The following is a 17,392-nucleotide window of genomic DNA, read 5'->3' as shown; positions in this document are numbered from 1 at the left end:
ATTTTGGCGGAGTTTTGTTTGGTTTTTTTTTTGATTCAGGATTTCAGCAAACTGAGGCAAAGCATTTACCTGAAGTAACTAACAGCCCTCTGTCTCCTTGCAACTCATCAGTGTGCCTACAGACATAGCTCTGACTGCACTTGCTGATGGTCTGCAATAACAGCTTTTGATCCTGGACTTTCTCACATTGCTTTCCTCCTCTCATGAAGACCACAAGGATGTTGATATTGGCAGTAACTAGGCAGCTTTAATATTTGTATTATCCTGAATACAATCCTTTTTCAAAGAGGATTAATACTTCTACTTTTTGCTTGCTGTAACTTGTATTATTTTGATTGTAAAATACATTTTGCCCTGTGAAATTGTAATGATAATCTTCTAAAAAAAAAAAACTCCTGGCTGTGGTATTATCAAAACAGTCTGCCAGGTATTCACATTTCAGAATAACTATTATCTCCTAATATTTCCTCAACTCCTTATGCTTCTCTAGAAAATTACTGGTTTTTTAATAATTTAAAATTTTACAAGATTTATTTATATATTTAATTTTTTGAATCCTAAATACATTCTAAAGTGAGTATGAAGAAAGGGAGTATTTTCTCTTTTCTTACTATATAGTGAAAAGAAACTAAATATTAGAATCAAGTAGCAGTGAAAGATGAATTGAAAGTAATAGCAAGTAAGAGTGAAGGTATTAAAAGCAATTAATGAAGATTAAAATATGCAAATCATGGTAAGCACCATATGGTAAACTAGTCCTTATTTAGATTTGAAACATCCCCCTACAGTTGCAAAATAAGTTCCTCTCCTGCACTGCAGATGGAATGACTACTTAAATAACCTAGTAAGAAAGGCAACATCCATTTTTACAAAAACTAAATAATATTTTATGATTGATAAAGCTACGAAATTAACTTTTGAATGAAAATGTCTTGATTTCTATTAATTTAAATCACAGGTGAATAATATTTTTTGAAAAGTTTAACTACATAAACCTTAATTATAAGATAATGAGATGTATTGGAAATCTATGTAAAGTGTTTGTATAAAGTCCTGTATTTAAAGAACTATAATTTATGTGTCAAGTGTCACTGCACTAATGATTTTTAATAGGCATATTATACCTGACTATTGTCTTAATGCTTCCCAAAATGAGCAATAGCACAAAGAGTAAAGAAGCTTACTTAGGGATCACTTTAAATACACTTTCTATCAAATATGTACACATGATAATTAATGACTTAGCATGCTAAGGTTTTCATCAGTAACTTTAGGATTAATGCATGTTGTTTATATATAATTATTTTTTATTATTCTAATTATTATATTATATAATATATAGAGAGATTTAAAAAATTAGTATTTTTCTTATAGCATTCCTCATGCATCCATACAGCCAAACAAGATGCAGCACATGGAAACCTGAAATGAAAGAGGCAAAATAATCAGCTGCTAATGTGACTGTGCAGTTGAAGGTGGTGATTTCTTCAAGCAAAATTTAGCAGTGAAGAAGAGGCAATGCAAAGTTAAATAACTTTGTATCAAACTGCAACAAGGACTGCTTACAAGTATGGTAAACAGAAGACAGAAGATTCTTAAAGCACCTTTCAATTATGTATATCTTTATACAAAAGAAAATATGCTTCAAAAAACACCCGTAGTATAATAAACAAGCACCCCATACACATTCATACATGAAGCATGATCAAAAAGAGGACAAAAACAGCAACCTTTTCTTTGGCATTCACAATTCCTTACCTTATTGGTTGTCTTGATCCCTATAAAGGTTTGTCCCAGAGGTACGGGTCGGAAACGACCATCAAAGTAGAATAATCCAATGTAGGGATTCACGTGTAGAAATGTAGCAACATCAAGATAATTGGGTAATGTGGCTGAAAGGCCCAAAATCCTAATCATGCTTTGTGTAGATTCAACCTATTAAAAAATCAGACAAACTGTAAATTTTCCAAGTATTGTAATCCAAAGAATCAAGCACAGAGTTTTAAAACATCTCTTATAAAACACTATTGTGAAAGATACAGTTAATACTTTCTACAAAAGGTGAACAATACATGTGAGTTGGTGATTATCCTGTATTAAGAAACCAGTGCATTCTGCAATTCCATCAAATCTTGCTTATTCATCTTTCTATTTTATTGTACTTCTGCCCTCCAAAAGGTGAAGTAGTCATTAACTGACATGGAGGAACAATAGCAGAAAACTGGCTTTGCTACGAAGGGATAGTCCAATTTATAGGCAAAACTGTGACACGTGATTCTGTGTCTTTTCTTCCTTACTCCACATCAGACTACTATTCTGGAAAGAAACACAAATCTCATTTGTGCCACTCTTCCATCTTAGGTTTTTGCTTCCACTACTCTCTTAGACAATGTATTCTAGTTCTCTATAACCTGCATTTTATTCTAATTTCTTCTTTATCAGAATCTTTCATTCCTCAGCTGTTTGGTTTACATGCCCTCCCATTTAATAAGGGACAGAAATGGTGCTTTACAACTAAATGTTCTGTTCCATACAAAAGCCTGCATATTATATGTATTTTCAGGTAATTTTCAGAAAGAATGAAAGCACATAGAAGACCTGAATGAACAAAGTACACAAGAATTTTCCCATTTCCTTCTGGAACATTAGAGGCTGCGTAGGCTGGCTCACAACTAGAATAATTATTTAAAACCAGAGTTCATGGTAATTTTATTATAAAGGCTTTTTAGACACTGAAACTGAAGCCATATATAACGTTCTCAACTAGTCTCAAATGGGTGAATGTCTCAAGGTGAGTCTGGTAAATTCCACCTGGCTAAATCCTATTAAAAAAATATGAGGCTTTAGTTAGATTTTGATTTACTCACCTGTTTTGAGTTCAAGTGAAATGAATACAATTAAAACAGTTAAATTAAAACTACAGTCATCCTCAAGCACACAGTTTTGAGGTATTTGAGATTTGGGGTTTTTTTGAGAGGTGGGGGAGGTGTGCAGGGTGGGTTGTTTCCCCCTTTGTCTGGGTTTTTCTGGTTTTGGCATGGTCCCATGGAGTACCACATCCTTCTGCACTGACCTTAGTGTCTGCAGGGCTGTTTCTCATGGTTTTTCCCTCACAACTGCTGCACAGAGTTTTAACCCTTTCTTAACCATGCTTTACCAGAGGTGCCACCACCTCTGGCTGGTCAGAGCCTGCTGTAAGAGGCCACATCTGGCTCATTGAGACACAGCCATCCCTCCCCAAGGCCACAGTGCAGCCACCTCTGCCAGCACCTGGGCACTGTGGTGCAAACATCTTCATTTACTTACTGCTTACAAACTCTATTTTTAAGCTTGAATCTGTAAGCACAATTACCACTTGCTGATATATGGACTCTGTAGATTGTTCACAATTGCCTAGTAAGTACAGCAATCTTAAAGTGTAACTGAGCTCCCATCTGGAAAACATTACTTGATTTTGCTAAATTCAATAACAATATTTTTTTCAAATCTCCTAACAGCCTGAAAGTACTAGTTTGAAAGCATTCTCAGTTCCATCTGAAGGCAAGAAAGCATTTCAAGTATTTAAACAATTAACAAGAACACTGCTTAATAACCATGGACATAAGTATTTTTACAGCAATTAAATGTAAGATGTTTTTTTCAAATATTTCTTTTAAAATAAAAACAGAGGACGGTTACAATTTACTGAGAGTTGCACACTTTCAAAACCTTAGTAAAATGAAGTCACTTTGTGTCACTGACCTGGCAGTTGACCCTGGAGCTAAGGAACTTATTGAAAACCCCAAATTAACACTCCACATGACAACTGAAGCTGATAGTTAACACAAGGAAGCAACTAAGATTACTAATATATTTAGAGCACATTTTTTAAACCCCTTCCACTAGATCAGGTTGTTCTGGACCCTAGCACTTCAAGAGATGGGACATCTACACCTCTGGGAAACTTACTCCAGTGCCTCACCAGCTTCACAGCCAAGAACATCTTCCTAATATCCAAACAAAACCTACTCTTAGTCTAAAGCCAGTCTCCTTTGTCTTATCACTACATGCCCTTGTAAAAAGCCTCTCTCCAGCTTATTTTAAGTGCCCTTCAGGTAATGAAAGGTGAGATGACCCAAGTGCCTTCATTTTTCCAGGCTGAACACTCCCAGTTCTTTCAGCCTTTCCCCAAGAAGAAAGAACTCCATCCCTGTAATAATTTTAATAAGTCTCTTAATAATTCCATCAATTTCCTTAAGTTCTTTCCAGACCATGAAAAAAAAAAATCTTTATTTTTTTACCATCTACTTTTGTATTTGCTCACCCAAAATATATATCATTTATATACATATATAAAATAATCAAGATGCAAAAAGAGGGACATTTACACTAAAATAAAAATGTATCATAACGATCCTTCCAATTATTTTATGTCCAGATCAAAGTCCAACTGTAAACTAAACACTTATGTGTTTAGTTTATGCACATCATCACATGCTGATAGAGAACAAGGGGCTTTTATTCTTTCAATTATACGTGGTAATATAAAACCAGCAGTGACTAAAAGTTTGCTAAACTTAAAAAATAAAAAAACAAGACTACCTGAATATGCAACCATAACATGTTTTTTTTTTGCATTTTCTCTGTGATCATAAATCAGTTTCAACTATGTATCTATTATTCATCTATCCAAGCAGTATAGAAGCTTGATTTTCCATAATGGTTTTTAGAATTCTAACATATTTCTATAACAGAGTCCTCTGCATTCATTTTTTAAATACTTTTCTGATTTCCCCTTGAAAAGCAAGCACTAACATCTTTTACTCTCAGGCGCTTCTAAAGATCAGTAAGCCTTGAAAGTGTACAGATGCCTTTTGTAAATACAGATCATTCAAAAATTAGTATTTTTCAACTACTGGATCACTTCTTATTTGATCCTAGAAGCCCCAACTAGAGATTATGCCTTCATATACAAGAAGCCATGAACCCACAGCCTCTTCCTGAAATGGCAGTAGAAATTACTGATAACACAATTAGGATGACAAACTTTTCTGTTTACATTGCATATTGGTAGCTCGTAGTAGGCAGCTAAGTGCCTTTCCTACACTACTGAAACTCAGCCTTTAACATTTCATTCTTTACATGTGTTTAATTATCCCAGTAAAATAATAAGCACCATTTGAAACTTACGAGGCTTTCCTTGAAAACCTGAACTGACACAGTATTTGCACACCAGGCTCCTTAAAAGCCTTACTATGTTTTATTGGCTTGATGTTATACTGGAAGTGAGAAATAAAATTGCCATTGCTATATTTAATTGACATATCTAACTAGTATATCTAATTCAGAAACATTCTTGATGGCATGTGGAGAATTGACAGCATTCACAGAACACAATTACCAAACCATGAAATTCCATGTATACAGAAAAAATAATCAGCAGATAGCTATGCCAGTATTGATTTCCACGCAAGTGTCATCTGCGTGTATGCTGTAAATGATAAAGGATCAGGTATGGGAAGTGCCTCTCCGGATTGTAAATTGATCACAGCAGGATCATTTTCTTCTAATAGGTTTTCAGACTTGCATATCGTTACATTACAGCCACCACTTGAGAGCATACAGAGTGTGCATAGAGATACTCTTTTATCTGACTTCTAAAGTTCTTCCTGAACTTTGTGATCTTGGCAGCCTTCCCATTTCCATGTATTAAAATACCACATTCACAGAACAAATTACAATCAAGATGGAAATTGTATCTCTGATTGTTCAACTTGAGCACAGAATTAAGTGAAGCAGATAAGTTTACACATTTTAATCTTCAAAGAATTGTCTGCTAGTTAGAAATTAATCTGATATTCAGATTACCCAGGATCAGTTCAACACACCCTCTGCACTCAAGTCTTTATGCCCTTCAGATGTACACTAAAGATACTCAGAAAATTAGACACAAGCATTTCTTAGTTTTTAGTGCAGATGTGCAAGAATATGAACCTTAACTTGGGTTCCTGGGCCCCCTATTCAGTGGTAGTAAGAATGAAGTACTACATATGGGGGTTCACATTAGTTATTAGTTGGATACTATCCTACCCACAGAATGGCTCTGTCTCACTCTCTCACAGGACCTGTGCAATTGATCCAAAACAAAGGAGAAACAGAAATGGAAAAAGAATTCAGTAAAGCTCAGAACATTAAAAAAATAATTAAATGTTTCAAAATTACAAAGCAGGAAGTTTGTTAGAATGTTTCATCAGCTTTTGTTTATGGCTATATTGTTTACTAGCAAATAAATAGTTAAATTGTCAATAAGTTCACATAGATGCAGTTGTCTAGTTTTAAGAACAGAAATGGAAAAAAACAGTGAAATTGCAAAACCTAAGTACATAGTAAAAATGCAATTACTAATACAGTTTTGAAGATTCTATATAGGACGTTATCTACAACTCACCCTGCACAGAATGCATTTGTTACTAAGCAACCATCTAGTTAAGTAATTTTATTAGTTTTACTCTGCATCCAATGAACCCTGAAAATACTGTGATCTCAGTCCTCCATTTAGAATATATTTTAAAATCTAGAGGTACTGAAAAAATGTAACCATGCACAAAGAACTATTAGAAGCCATATTATTCTCCCTCGGCTAAATACTAGGTATGCATTATTTTGTCTTATGAAATTACATTTTGCATATATCCATTAAGCTATTTCTATACCTGGCACAGTGTCAATTTTTTCTGACTGATAGAAAGCCTTTTCAAGCTCTGCTTACTGTTTTGTTCCTAAACTAAGAAACAAAAAAGATCTCTGAACCTTTCTAAAATTAGTTTCACTGCTTTACCATAATATGAAAGACCACGAAATGTATGACAATCACTATTACATTTTAAACTCCACAGGTGTATCACTACGATGGAAAAACAGTAACCTATCATTAATAAGAAATGTTATGCAGAATGACTTCATGACATCTCTTCCATGCACAGTAAGAGAAAAGCTTCTGAAAATTAATCAAAATGTCTGATACATAACATTTTCCAAACAATGGGGGTTAGATTTTGTTTTAAAAAAGTAATTTTGAAAATTTAATTTTTTTACACACCAAAACATAACAAGATAGACTCATGTAAGACTCATTAGACATACGGCTGCACAACATACTGCCTAAAAATAACACCACAGAGTAGCAAGAAAACATGCATTAAATTTATCATAAACTGATGAACTGACAGATTTTAAAAGAAGTTATAATTGAAAAATAGACATTAGAAAGGGATTCCTCTAATTGCTGCTTAAGCCCAGCTCTATTTAATAATTTTATTGATGATATGCAGTACAAAACAAATGGTGACTGCAAAGGCAGGTGATTGGCAGAATTAATATAACTGATGTGTGTGTCAGCTATACAGATAAATCTAGGTTGATAGCTCCATTGAAACTGAATTTCTTTTCACTTAGTTCATTCTATAACTGGCCATAGCTGCAAATGAGACACTATTCTCAGGAAACATTCTCATATCAATGAGCTAATCCTGCAGCAACTCTTAAGAGGTTTGTCTGAGGATTTAAGAAACAAGTACCTGAATGCAAACTCCAAAAAAGAGGAGCAAATTCAGTACATTCAGTTCTTAAAGGCATAAAAAGAATAAAACTGCATAATTGAAGGGAATCCCTCTACCTCTGCATCTGTCACAACCAAGCTAACACTAAAGTTCTATTTATGTCCAGTTCTGCTGACATGTTTTACAAATACAATCATGAATATAGGAAAGTCCAGTGAAAAAAAGCCCCACAACACTTCAGTTTGAAATGGAAAAAATATTGCAGAAGGCTTCAGTAACCTTGTTTGGCTTATCCTTTAATAAATGATGCTGAGTAACTTGATTAGTTTATATATGGAATATCAAAGAGACAAAAGACAAATAGAAGTCACTTAAGATGAGAACTGCCACCGTCATTCTAGTCCTAAAATGAAATGCCACTGTCATTCTAGTCCCAAAAGACCCTTATAAGATCTATAGTAGGCCACCATTTGATAAAAGACAGATCTAAGTAGCTGGTTTTATGTCATTAGCTATCAGTCTCAACTTTTTTTTTTTTTTTTTTTTTTTTTTTTAAACTGATCAAATCATCAAAATCAAGAATGGGATCCCAAGTATATAAAAATTCCAAATTTGATAACAATTAGACATTTGGGTTTGGGTGAGTAACATCTGAATTTGTTTGCCAATTATCTCTAGTAAGAGGCAAAAGAGCAAATGAAAGGGACAGAAAAAAAATAGGTAGAGGAAATAATAAGGCACTACAAATATTGAAAATGAAAAATAAAACCAAAGAAAATACATTACAGCTGAAAGAAAAAGCTCCTTAAATAAGGTAGCATGAGGAAAGAAAGCTCAGAAAGGAAACATAAGAATTTCCAGGGGAAGAAATCCAACATCTCATGGCCACTGCAGTCAAAGCTGCCTTTGATCTTCACTTCCCCAACAAGCCCCTCCTTTCTTGATGAGTAAAAGGTGCAGCAGAGCACCTCTTCTTGTTGAGTCCTCTATTGCCTGGAGGAGGCCTTTCTCATCAGTGTATTCCAGGAGTCTCCTGTACTCCTTGTACTGCTGTGTTATCCCATCTATAGTAACTTTGTTGATCTAATAAAAAAAACATAAAGCAACTAAAACTTTAACTTGAAGAATGAGACAATGCTGAGAACAATATTTGTATGTCTAAGATGGCAGCTTTGGTATCTCAAAATCTGAGAAAGCTTTTAATATAGATTTTCTTTTATTTAATTTATCACTTATATATTGAGAACAAGTATCAAAACTTATGCATAACTCAAGCGTAGTATTCAGTATGCCTTTTTGTGAAAAAATACCTATAAGCAGCAAGAAAGTAATCAAAATCTCTGAATAATTATAACAAAATAGTTCAGTGGCCTGTAAAAACTGTGGATTTTTTTCTTTCAAGCTAATAACCTTAGTATATTACCGTAGTGTGGAAAGTTTGATTAAAAAGTTTAAGCATTTCAGTTTTACATCTGCATTATGCTCTGGACTAAAACTTTAAACATCAAAGCTATATATTGGATTCAAATAAGTTGTTTGATGTTATACCTACAGTATATAACAGAGCTCTGAGCAATTTTACCACCAAAATGTTTAGCAAAGTCAATTTAAATCACTTGCAAAAACATTCTCTAAAATTTGAAAAGTGCAAACATGCACAAATATGCCCTTCATTCTGCTATGAGTAAAACTGTCAGCAATTCCAATATATATGTGATCCTTCCAGGTTTAAAGAAAACCTAATTCTAAAAAATGCCATAAGTTAAAATGAGCATGTTGAAGTCTTACAGTAATGGTGTGACTCAGTGTTCATCTGGGGAAACTACATCAATCATTCAAGTATTTTGAGGTACAAATTAGGACAGACCTGCTAATGCATCAGGATATTCCTGCTTTAAGAATGCATTTGGATAGCTGTATTTTTACCTCATATCAGTACGTATCTCAAAACATTCTTTTCTGGCAGAGCTCTAGGCCTAAGTATCTAACTGAATGCTAATTCTTAAAAAGACAAAAAAAATCCCAATCCACTGTCTTTTTTTTCCTGTAATACACCATCTAAACAAAACACCCCTCATACCTCCAATGAAACAGGTTAGATGGTTTTTCTCTAAGACAGGATAATAAACCCTGCAACAGGTAAAAGGCACTACATTATACATCCTGTCCCACACAGGAATCATGACAATGTCTCATATACAAGCTAGGGAAGAACAATCCACATGGAACTGCAGGTACATGCATTATTAGCGATTTATGGAAAAGGCTGAAGTAGTATTCAAAGGAATTTATCATGGTTCTGTTCTAGAAGTGATACAAAAAATGACTGTTCCGGGTCAGATCAAAAATTATACTGTTTGAATGCACTGTCTCCTGCAGGAGCCAAAAGTGACAGTACAGAAAGTGGGAAAATGTAAATGGTATTTACCAGAATAGATCTCAGTTACTACAGCCTCCAGTTCTCATCTAGTGACTACTACTCTGCAATGGATTTTCTTTTGAATTACTGTCCCTCTACTACAAATTAAGAAAAAATAGTCAATATTTTATATGCCTGAAACCAATATTCAAATCAGGTAACTGATTTCAGCATTACTACAGTGCTGTAATTGACACAAGGATGTTTCAGATTAATATTGTCCTTGGGGTATTTTATGTTTTTCAAGAAGTGAACAATTATTCTTACTTCCTGTGTGCATGAATATTGAACAAGTATGATATTTCTATAGACATCAGTAAAAAGTAAGTTCTGTAACTACTTTAAGAAGGGTTGGAGAGGAGATTGAAATCATTGAAGACAGAAGGACATTCTCCAGGAATGGACTAAATAGCCTGGCTCATTTTCATGCTCCAGGGACATTTATGAATTTCTATCAAAATATATAAAATGGAATTACAGGCAAGGAACAAAACCAAGAAAATGCAACAACATTTTTTGTCCTCACTAAGTAATAAATATTAAATATTAAAATATTTGATGTGACTTTTTTTTACACTTTGAGCATCTATAAAAGTATTTTCACTAAACTCCACTGAAGTTCTTCTGAAATCAGATACATTATGTTATCTTTCTTTATTGACTGCATAAAGTTCCAGTAACTTCATACCTGTGGATGTATACTGCAAACTTCATAGAATGATGCCTGCAAGCTCAGATGCTGAAGTATAACATTTCAGTGTAATTTTAAAAAGCATTCCTCTTATAATTTGTTTTCATAGTAAAAACCTAAGACAATTGTACAAAACATCTCCTGTTTCTTTGTCTCTGGGCTCTCTGGGAGGCTTACAATGTGAAATATTTTTGTCAGCAATTGTTTTCTACAGCACAATTCTAAAAAATTCTACAAGTAATTTTGCTTTCTTTTTAACAGTGGGTTTTTTTAGTGTACCTTTATACTGTAAATTTTCCCTTTCCTAAGCTACCTACTTGTAAAAATATACATGAGTCTCCACTATTCTTATCAAGCTACAATAAATAAGGTGGTGAGATGGTCAGTTCCAAAATTTGTATATTGCTTTATTTTCCAACTGTTTCACTTAAGGAAGGGTTCCAACTGGGTAGCTTCAGCTCCAGATGAATTAAATTCCAACTCAGTAGGTAAAACAAACCTTGAAATTCTAGGAGATTAAAATACCCTTTTTTAAAAAGAGCTATTTTTTAAATGAGTGCTGAAGCAAGATACTGCTAAGATAATTACAATAAATGCACTAAAGATAGGATTCAGTACCCAAGACATAATTGCCTCAGATTTTATATTCCTTAAGTTACACGGGCAGGCTTGACAGATACAAAAGGGAAGTATCTATGGGAGATTTGTGTCCACACAAAGCAGAAATGGAATGCCAAGCTGAGTAATGTAGGACAGATAAAATGGCTCTCAACATCTATTTTGAACAGCTGAAGCCTATCTTACAAGTCTCACAAAATTTCACAGTAAAAAATGAATAAGTCTTGCAATCTGACATGAAGAAAATGATTATCATGGTCACTGCTAAAACCTGAGATGGTTTACTATAAAGACACCTAAGGAAAAACAATGTTATCAAAACCATTTAAGAAAGAAAATACAACATCAAACAGTTAAAGTGTAGTGTCATTGAGGTAGTCTAAATTTAGCTTCTTCTAAAGAATTGTTACTTATATTGTTCTTTATACAGGATCTTTCCACTTGCTGCACTAGATTAGAGCAGACATTAATTTTATTCTGTTCTTAGAAGAGTTGGAATCAGATGATTCAAAAAGCCTTAACAAGGTTAGTGTAGCCTTACCAAGAAAAATAGCATCTTGAAAGCTAAAATGCTTTAAACATTTAACATACTACAAATAGAGCCGTAAAAACAATAATTTCATTTAAATTTGTTACAGGTTACTTCTGTGGATAAAATTCTGCTCTTCATGACAAAAAAAAAAAAAAAATTGGACTCTGTCCTTCCTCCTCCCATTATTTCTTTATTCTAAATCCTTCCTTTTTATTATCCCCAAATTCCAAGATTTACTTTACTTCTAAAAGCACATCTCACCATTGAGACCAATCTTATTTACTGCCTAACTCTGAATTCTTCTTTTGCAAATGATTAAAGAAAAAATTCTCTATTCTCTTTTTTCCATTTCAAATCTTGGTATTTAAAAAAATACCACTAAATCACGGGAAAAAACAAAAGGAACATTTATACTAGATTAAAAATTATGTAGTATTTTTCTGGCAGTGCTGAAAGTTTTACCTAGATTTAAGATAGTACTCTTAATTAGAACAAAAACAAAATTCCAAGAAAACTGCTAATTGAAAATAAGCTTTCCTGGCAAGAAAATAATTTCAATTTTGATTGTGTTAAAACATTAGCCTTATTATTATTTGCTTAAAAAATGTTAAATTTTCATGTTATTTGTACAGTAGAATAAATTAAGCAAATAAATTATAAGTAACGAAACAGCACTGTAATAAACTATGCACCTTAAGAATCTGATAGTTGATATAACACAGAAAGGAAAGTAGAAGACAAAAAAAATAATTCCACATTCTTAATACACAGCTTTAAAACAGAACAGCTGTAAAATAAATTGTGAACTAAGTATTTCTATTTAATTGTCTAAGCATGTTACCCTTTACAGTGACATCTATTCTTGATCAAACCAAAATTATTTTGAAAATTTTTTTCTCTCTTACCTGTCTTAAAGTACGTGCTACTATACTTTCGAGTACTGGTCCTCTGTCTTCATGCAGTAGATGAACTTCATCAAGAATCAACAGTTTTACCAGCTGAGAGAGGGCTACATCACCAACACTTTTCCTTGTCACTACATCCCATTTCTCTGGAGTAGTCACAAGCATCTAGTAGAGCAGAGGGAAAAAAAAAAAAGAAACATTAAGCAATTTATAAAAAGACAGTAATTTAACATACAGCAGAGTAAATGCAATGTAGAACATGAAGTTATCTTAAGTTTTATCTACTTTATATATAAGGCAGTTTTCTGCATCTATATGTGTTGGATGGTCGTTAGTAGGATTCAGTATGGAAAACCATATAGAAATATCAACTAATAACTTCAAGCTGTGTCCCATTTGTATACATTTTCCACATGAAAACATTGAAACAGCTATCCAGAATGAACTAATATAATAATTTGATGGTTGTGTTTCACTAAAATCATCTGTGATAAAATATTTCTAATCTTCACAGCACAGTAAATAACTAAGACCCTCTCCTCATACCTATGCTTGACCTGATAGTTCACAGCTCCCTGTGAAAAGCTTTCTCCTTAAGCCATACTTTCAAGCTGTACCTTTTGATATCTTAATCCTTGCATTAGTAAAACAGACTGAACAACTTACACCAGTCATGGATATGGGAATTTCCAAAATTCATTGTTTCATGTAGATATGTCAGGCCATTTCTCCAGCCTGTCAATGTCCCTCTATGACAGCACAGTCCTCTGGTGTATCAGCCTCTCCTCACTGTCTGCTCAGTCAACTCATACATCAACAAGCTTCTCTATGAGGATCTTAGGGAAAACACTATCAACGGCTTTACCGAAATCTAGGTAGACAACAGCCACTGCTTTTACCACATCTACCTGGCCAGACATTTCTTGATAGAAATTTATCATGCTGGCCAAGCATGACTTCCCCTTAGTGAAGTCAAGCACACTATTCATGATAGGTTTTGCTTGTCTTTCATGTACCTGGAAACTGTTTTAAAATTAGCCGTTCCATCACTTTCCCATATGAGGCTGACCAGCCAGGCATTCCATGGGTCCTACTTCTTGCCCTTGTTGAAGACAGGAGTGACATCTGCCTTTCTCCAGTCTCTGGTCACTTCTCCCAGTTACAATGGCTGCTCAAAGATTATCAAGAGTGACACTGCAATGACAGGAGCCAGCTTCCTCAGCACTTGTGGATGCAAATCAATCAGACTATGGACATATACGTCCCCTGTTCTCTTAAGACATGATCTTCTCCCACCAAGTGTACACTTCACTTGCTCCACACTATCCCCCAGGTGCTGGAACTCAAGATTCCAGAAGCCTGGCCTTGCTAGTAAAGACTGTGGCAAAGGAGGCATTCATTACCTCAGTCTCTTCTGTGTCCTGTGCCCCCTGTCTCATTCAGCAACCAGCCCAAATTCTCCTTTGTCTTCCTTTTGTTGCCTATCTTGTTTTCTTTGATATTCCTGAGCAGATTCAATTCTGTCTGGACTTCAGCTTTCCTAACTTCAATCCCGGATAGTCAGACAATGTCCCTGTATTCCTCCCAGACTGCATGTCCTTGCTCTCACTCTCTGTATGTATGCTTCGTTTTTGTGTATGACCTGGAGCAACTTGTTCATTCCTGCAGGTCAAGTTCCTATACATTCGTTTTTGTCCAAGTTCCTATTCACTGTGATGGGCCACTCTTGAACTTGGAAGAATATTAACCAGCTTTCTTGGTTTCTTGAACTTTCTCTTCCCTCCAGGACCTCATCATGTGGGACTCTGCTCTCCTCAAGCCCAGGGTTATGAGCTTCCTTTCTGATCTGTTCCTCCTCCTCCTCCTCACGATGCTGAGCTCCAGCATCTCATTGTTGCTATGGTCAAGCCTGTCTTCAATTTTGACACCTCCAACAAGTTCCTCCTTTATGAGGTACAGCAAAGCACCTCTCCTCCAAGTCCTATCTACACAGGAAGAACTCATCAGCGCACTCCAGGACCCTCCTGGATTGCTTGTGCTGATGTTTCTTTCAAAATATGAAAAAAAAAAAGTTTTTTACAAAACACATTTATGAATATTTTTTGTACTTGGTCTTCTCCACAGGATATATTCTGATAGTATTTATTTATTCCCCTCAGAAAAATATTTTTCCCTGCACTGTTACACAATATTGTTCCAGTCCAATTATTTTACCATCAGAATATATCAGTCTTCACTAATTACCAAGAGCTACTCCTGAAGACACTTTGCGATATTACAAAAAAAAGGTGTTCATTTCCTGCAACATTTAAAACTTTACACATGAAAGACTGCCTGAGTCACTATTATCTCACAGAGTGATGGTATCTGGGGGGGTATTTTCATGTTTTTTTAAATATTACTGGGTGCATTTTGTTAGCAAATAGAGATTTTTCAAATGATTGTACAAAATAGTAAGTGTAAAAATGGATGTCCATAATTTATGAACTGAAATGTAACACTACTACAGATGCAGTTGTTAGCACTTTAAAATGAGCCATATCAACCACAAAATATTAGCAGCTGTACTTCCACAGAACATTAATTAGCAAACAGTGAGGAAATATATTTAGCAATGCATATTAAGGCTTTAAGGTGTGAAATACTACTAATGCAAGCTACTTAGCTAATTTGCTAAATCTAAATTGACAACATTCAGATCACAGCTTTTTTTTAAATGTCAGTCATGTTATTAGGATATATATTTAAAATTGTATCATTAATTATTCTGTTTCTGAGTGATGACTAAATATCCGTTATAATGGTGTTTTACTTAGATCTTATTTTAAAATAGCAATGTATGCAAAGCAATGACCTGAATTAAAAGCTATACCAAATGAGACAATATATCAAGTAAGAAAAGAGATCTCCAGAGAATGTTTTGCTAGAGAATATGACATTAATTTTTCAAAAATAAATTACTGCTGGGGAAAAGAATTCTCAAAAAAACACCCAAACAGATCAGCTTTGTAGTTAGTTCCAAATTATAAACTGAATTCAAATATATACAATGTTATTTAAAAGTATCAGCTAAAAGAAATTGCTATCAGCAAAGATTAATAAAGATTATTTATTTAAATTAAAATAATACACCAAACCACATTATGAGTCATCTCATTATTAGTTTTAAATGCAGTAGTGGCATTTCTTTTTATAATTAATTTTCAGAGACAATATATTTTATCCTTTAAGTTTTAAAATCAAAACTCAGATTCAGGAAGAGATTCTGCTTTTTTTCTCTTCTGCAAGAGAAGGACACAGAAACCAAATATTGAAAAATATTTTTAATATTTTCTTCTTTTACATGGACTTGAGTTCTCAGCACTTTGAGAAGTGTGTTCATTTATACTGCTATTTCACCACTTCACCTCATTTGGTATTGAAAGAGCTAGAAAATAAAGTGTCACATTTGTTTAATGAACTGAAACTCATGCAAGATATTTCAATCTGGTTTTTGTATTAGGATACGGCTGAATAGAAATGGGTTAACTGTCAATATTTTTACTGTCATGTTAAGTTTCTCTATGTACACACACTTCTCTTTTCCCAATGTATTTTTGATTATTGTTTGTTCTTTCACATTTACTTTTTCTTTAGGGAAACATGGGCTTTTGACAAAGTCTTCAGACTTAAATCAGCACTGTCACTCAATTCCACTATTACACCAAAGGAGTTACCTGTTTAAAAGAAATAATCCAAGTATTTAAACTCAAAATTATGTAATTTAGCTTTGAGGTTATTTAACATATCTCTAGATGGTTTTACATAATTTTCAGGTAAGAACTCAAACAAAAAAAATTAATTATTTCACTTTGAAAAATTATGTCAAAAGGGACAACAATAACTGGTAACTTCAACACCAATTTACATAATTTCAAGAGACAGTGAAAATGCATTTTTCTATAATTGCATGATTTGCTAATTATTTTTGTCAGGTTGTCTTCAGTCTCCTCTGAAGCCAGATTCCATGGTAAAAGGAAGTTACATTTTTATCACAGTTTCAGAAGATCAACATGTTGAAAATGCTGGAGTTTATCATTGTTGTGGGTTTTTTTTAATCTGAAAAGGCTCATTGTCTTACTAAAATCAAATTATCTTCCATTAATTTCTATGGGGCCAACATTTATTTTTAGTGGTTGGTACATCCTTGAAGGTTTAAGTTTTCAACACCTTGCTCTCAATTCTTTGAATTTCTTTGATATTTTTAAGTTCTCCCAAACACATTTTGCCCATGACTAGTATCTGTTTTCTGCTTGAATAATTAGGGCACTCACTCTGAGCCTAGAAAAACTATTGTAATTCCCTCAAGTTTACACACCCACTGGTCCAAATCACATGCGAAAAGATTTCAGAACAAAGTACATAAAAAACTTATTTCTAACATGCCATACTACAAAATTCACTGCTTTTAAGTTCTTAAAGACCATTTTAAAGAACAGTTTTTAGCCATTTCAGTCTTCGTCTGTCACTCATCTGACCTGTCATCCCTTTCATATACACAACAATAAATCAAAACTCAGATGCACACCCTACCTCACCCCCAACTTCATGACTATTATAATTGCCATCAAATAATCAGAAAAGACCTGGATCACTCTTTCTTTGTGCCAGATAATCATCAAACCAGGCATAAAGTACTGGTTGACTCAG

The 17,392-nt window shown here is 34.0% G+C and overlaps 1 protein-coding gene across 4 annotated transcripts in view; it reads right to left on the bottom strand.

Moving 5' to 3' along the window:
- ASCC3 (activating signal cointegrator 1 complex subunit 3) overlaps positions 1 to 17,392 on the bottom strand; it is a 248,972-nt gene that overhangs the window by 144,270 nt on the left and 87,310 nt on the right. For all 4 annotated transcript variants that reach the window (XM_021533823.3, XM_031504402.2, XM_021533826.3 and 1 more), the window contains 2 exons: positions 12,704 to 12,868; positions 1,759 to 1,935 (listed from right to left, as the gene is read on the bottom strand). In XM_021533823.3, coding sequence (XP_021389498.2) covers positions 1,759 to 1,935; positions 12,704 to 12,868 — 342 coding nt within the window. The remainder of the gene's footprint in view (positions 1 to 1,758; positions 1,936 to 12,703; positions 12,869 to 17,392) is intronic.

Source organism: Lonchura striata, chromosome 3 (assembly GCF_046129695.1).
Source record: "Lonchura striata isolate bLonStr1 chromosome 3, bLonStr1.mat, whole genome shotgun sequence".
Taxonomy (NCBI): domain Eukaryota; kingdom Metazoa; phylum Chordata; class Aves; order Passeriformes; family Estrildidae; genus Lonchura; species Lonchura striata.
This window is presented reverse-complemented; position numbering and strand designations above follow the sequence as displayed.